Raw genomic sequence first — 5,303 nt, 5'->3', positions numbered from 1 at the left:
TTTGATCCGACTTACCTTATTTACCTTGGTATGGTTGGTTACTTTTCATCTTATCGACAATAGTCAATCATATTTTAATAGTTATCTTTAATGTTAAAACACTATACTTTTAAACATTAAAACATTTTGAAAAACCTAATCATTGAGGGGGTATTGTTAAAACACTATATTTTTAAACATTAAAACATTTTGAAAAACCTAATCATTGAGGGGCCATACTTAGACAGGCACAACATGCCACATAATTTATAGAATTACTTAATTAAACAAAAATCTTCTACTCATTTTAACATTACAGGAAGTAAAAAAAAAAAAAGAATATAAAATGAACTCAATTACAAAAATTGAAAACATACACACAACTAAACAGCCCCATAATGAGAGTTGATCCCAATCCCATATAGCATTGATCTCCCTAAACCCCATTAGTTTTCCGGTGTGATTTCAACAATCACACATTTTTCTGGGTCATCGAATGATAGTCCGACTGAGTTCGATGCCTGCTTCTCTTGGTTGTACAATATGCTTAATTGATGGTAATAAGGACAAGTTCTTGAATCTAAAGGCCTCTTCTTGTTTGCATCTTTTGTTTTCCTAAAGTACTTGTTTATATTCTCCCACTTCTCTTTACACCTCTTTGCACTTCTTTTATATCCCAACTCTAACATCCCTTGTGATATCCTCTCCCACAATGAACCACCAACACCACCTCCACCTCCACCTCCACCCCCACCACTGTTATTACCAACATACCCTTGGTGTTCCTCATTATTACCACCAAGGCCATTGTTCACATTGCTCCTTATGTTTATCAATGCCAAAACTTCATCTCTTGGCCATCTCTTACCAATGTCATCTTTTGAGGTTGACTGATTCTGATGAGGATTTTCGGTGATCTTCTCCGAGGATGGTATTTTGGTAATTTCACATAGGGGTATCTGGTTGTTAATGTTGGATAGATTAGTTTGAAGTTCTTGTAAATTCATATCAAAAGGGATCTGAATCTTTTGGTCAAAAGATGTGATCTTGTTGAGGAACTCAGTGATCGTTGATTGCCTATCTTTTGCCATCTCTTGTTCATGTTCCCTGATATGAATTTCCCTTTTTACCCTTTCCGTTTCTTCCTTTCTCCAAGCTTCTTCCCTCTTGATCTTCTCTTCTTCGCGATTCCTCATGTCATCCAGTAGCTTTTTATGCATCTCTTCCTGTTGAGCCATCATTTTCTTCACTAAGTCAACACACAACCCTTTGACCATCTTAAATTTCTTGTGCTTTCTCTTCCTCTTCTTGCTATTTATCACATGTACATTTTCTTGACTCTTTTGCATCATTATCTCATTTACGTCCTCTATAAAATTATCTTTTTGCCCCTGAACCTCAAGATCTTGTTCTTCTACTCTTTGTTCATGTACTTGCGGGTTTTCTTGGTAACTCATATCTTCAGGTGATTCAGTGGTGACGTGGTCGTGATGAGTGCTTTGGTCAGCATTATTGTAGAGATGCTCATCAAGTTCTTCACTAATCAAGTACCTGCTGCTGTCCTTGTTGTACCCTATGGTACTACTAAAACTTCTGCATGTTTCGTCTTCAAACTTCTCTTTGCATTTTTGTGCACTCCTTTTGTAACCCAACTCTGCTAGCTTCCTGAAACTCAAATAACCACAATGAAAAAAATTATATACATATATGTCTATATCTCAGTGTCATACTGAATTCACATATATAGTAATTATGTAAGTATCTTCAATTATATATCTCTATCTCCCGATCTCTAACTAATTAGAACTAAATTACAAACTGATTATCTTTTAGATAAACGGTTTGTATTTGAGACTAGCTAGCCGCTAACAAGATAGGTATATATATTTCGATAGTTTTAAAGAAATTGTCCTACATGCACTTGATACGTTAGTGTCGAACATCTTTCGTTTTTGAAAATGATTTTCATATATTGAATTATTGAGAAAAACACAGTAAAAAAAAAAAGAAAAAAAAGTACCAAGTAATATAAACAAAAAAAGTATCAGGGTACGTAAATTGTAAATTTATATATAGTAATTCTAAACTATATATTACATTTAGTTAGGTTTTATTTTTATTTTTTTTAGAACGGCAAACACAACAAACTCCCTACAATACTACTAACTAACGACTGATTACCTTCCTTATTTAATTATAAATGACTATTATACTTGATAAAACGTAAGTTAGAAGACTAAAGCATGATAAATATGTTAGTTTGTGTGGCTTTAGTATCTCCCAATAGAAAAAAAAAATTATGATTAAAATCATCACTGTTAGCTCATAGACTACAAACAAACATCTTCTCAAAACAAAATTTACAAAAATAACAAACAAATTTACTTATTTAAGGTTTTAATAAAAAGAACCCGAAGTCATGCATGGTAAAGTTATAGAGAAAAAAAAAAGCATGATAGGTATATATATACCGATTAGAAAAAATTACATAATCAGGAAAAAAGTTAGGCATTTTTATTGGGTTTTAAATTTCAATCCTAAAACATGTGATCTTACGCGTTATCATCAAAATACAAGTTTAGTATATCATTACAAATGAATACTTGTAGTTGTCAATTCATTTCAAATTTTAAGGAACTTAATTTCATATGACATAAGAGTCGGTTGGTTTAGACACTTAATTAACCCAATGGTTGATCGACAATCTCATGTTTAACATGCATGTGGCTAATGATCTTAACAATATATGGGAAATACGACTTCTTAGAATAATGATTGCCAATCAAGTTAACAACAAAGAAACGAGCCAAATGGCTAACTAATTAGCTTAAAAAAGAGTTCAGGAATGATAGAAGAATGATTAACGACGTTAAATACCTGGAAACATGGTCCCAAGTGAGATCCCTAAACCAATTCTCCGAACTAGATTTTATCCTCAAAAGTTGTATAACTTCATCATTCGACCATGAATCGTTTATGTCGATTTCTTGATCCACTTTGCCTTCAGTGTCATTGTAATGATCTCGTGTAGGTGTCCGAAGAAAATGTTGGGATTGAAAAAGGGATTGATGGTGATGAGGAGTAGGAAGAGTTGGAGTGAATAAGAGAGGATCAAAAGATAGAAAATTTAAGTTTGCTGGAGTCGAAATTGGTGTGGTTTGAATTAAAGAAGAATTAGTAGGGATTCTTGAAGAGGGTGTTGAGATAAATTGGCGAAATTGCTCAAGTGGGACTCCATCAAACATAGTCTTGAACCCTAAAATTGATTTGGTGAAATTGATCGCTTTTTAACGCACACACAAACACACTTTTACTGTGTGTAAAGGAAGAATCTTGGAATAACCAACGAGAAACCCTTTGTCTTGAATTGGTTCACATTCAAGTAAGGGTCTTGAAACCCGTTTCTTGAATCGTTTAACTTCTTACTAACACGTAGAAGCACACTCACCCCGCGTAAAAGAATTCTTGAAAAACGCACAGGAAAGGGTCACCCTTTTCTTGTTACTTGTAATGCACAGAAACACGTCACTGAGGTTAAAAAATGGTATTGAAAAACCCAAGAGACGCCCTTTTCATATTTGCTTAACCACTTGCTTGTAGCACATTGTAACAGACTTACTACTCCCTGTAAACAAAATCTTCTTTAAGAACACAACACAGCAAAAACCCTTTACTCACTTCTTTAATCACTCACTCTTGACGTACACACAGAATAAGCACACTTACTGCGTGTAAAAGAAATGATTCTGATGAGCAACACAACAAAAACCCTTTTCTGAATACTCACTTTTAACACACACAAGCACAAACACACACACAGACACAAACAAACACACTATCTCTGCTTAAAGAGAGGTTGAAAAAGCAAAACAGCAGAACCTTTTTTCTCACTTTTAATTAAGACACAGACCCACACTAAACTGAGTGTTGCCTGTTAGTCTATGTGAAGTAAAGAAGTTGAACTCAAACAAAAGATGATAACCCTTCCCTTAGATCGATCACTTAAGCACACACTTTTGATACGCAGAGAACTTTCAGTGCGTCGTAAAAAGAGATGGGTTCCTTCGTAAAAACCTTAACAAAGCAACACATATCCTTTCTTCACTCACTTTTAAACACATACTCACAGTGTGTGTAAATTCCTCTTTCTCTCTCTACATCCTATCATTGTCATGGTTTCATCAAAGACTTTTGTCTTGTGTGACAGTAAAGAGAGAGACAGAGAGAGTAGGCCACCGTTCTCTTTATTATATAATTACTCATTCAAGTTGGGAGCAGTGAAAATTAGTACAAACCCAATCAGTGGACAGCACGTGCAACTCACGTGCACGTGCTAACCACACACGTGGGACTGTGCGTTGGCACGTGGTAGTGTATGTGTGTGTTTTAAGAATCCTATGTAGATAGCAGCAGGGGAGGGGTGGGGTGGGGGAGGGGGGGGGGGGGGGGGGCTGGGGGACTGGATTGATCATATGATGGTGTAATAAACGGCAAAGAGATAACAGGAGCACGTGAATGCATGCAGAGACTGGGACCGTTTTATTTATTGATGAGAAGGGGAAGTATTTGCTGCTAGTGAGTGTACCTTAACTGCTAGACGTCCGTCGTCTACTGCTTTACATTAATTGGACATTTCAAAATAAACGACCTAAAGCGCGTTACATAAAAGTTAAAACGTAGGAATGATATGACAAAATATAGCTATTGTTTATAAGAAATATCGTAAAGTAATGATCAAATTTGCAAAATGAAAATGTAGAAAGTATCGTGTTTAAATTTAAAATATCTACAATGTTTGTGGTAGCAACGGGAAATTTAAACTACAAATTGGATATTTGAAACAGATTTAAAACCTTATGGGAAAAACAAGATAAATTAAACTACAAACAGGAATTTAAAATATTCACAGTATTGGATAAAAACGAGATAAATTAAATTAAAAAAAAAAAATTCAATATATTTAGAAACTTATGGGTGAAACAAGATAAATTTAACAAAAAGGGGGATACATTAAACTAGAAACAAGAATTAAAAATATTCACAACATTGGGCAAAAACACATAATAATATTTCCACTTAAGAAATTGATCTATCTTACATATACAAGATATAATATAATTAAAGAAACATTATTATATCGCTAACTCTTGCATCTATTGGAATGAAGTATTATGATGTATCAAGTACGTTGAGACTCCATGTAATATTAAATGATATGGATAATATGATATTTATGAAATGTATTCCTAACTAGAAATGAATTCCAAATGTGTGTTATGTATCAAGCATGAGCTCATATCATAAATCTTTTTGTATAATTATTA

At 34.0% G+C, this 5,303-nt stretch overlaps 1 protein-coding gene across 1 annotated transcript; it reads right to left on the bottom strand.

Moving 5' to 3' along the window:
• Positions 1 to 219: 219 nt before the first annotated feature.
• Positions 220 to 4,176, bottom strand: LOC145037825 (Duplicated homeodomain-like superfamily protein). Its single transcript, XM_078986558.1, has 2 exons — positions 2,857 to 4,176; positions 220 to 1,644 (listed from the first exon to the last, which is right to left on the bottom strand). Exons 1-2 carry the CDS (start codon positions 3,222 to 3,224, stop codon positions 426 to 428), a joined length of 1,587 nt encoding a protein of 528 aa, XP_078842684.1. The 5' UTR covers positions 3,225 to 4,176; the 3' UTR covers positions 220 to 425.
• Positions 4,177 to 5,303: the final 1,127 nt, after the last annotated feature.

Source organism: Lactuca saligna, chromosome 3 (genome assembly GCF_052625555.1).
Source record: "Lactuca saligna cultivar CGN05327 chromosome 3, ASM5262555v1, whole genome shotgun sequence".
In the NCBI taxonomy this organism is placed as follows: Eukaryota; Viridiplantae; Streptophyta; class Magnoliopsida; order Asterales; family Asteraceae; genus Lactuca; species Lactuca saligna.
Note: the sequence above shows the minus strand (reverse complement) of the source record. Positions and strands in the feature narration are given on the sequence as shown.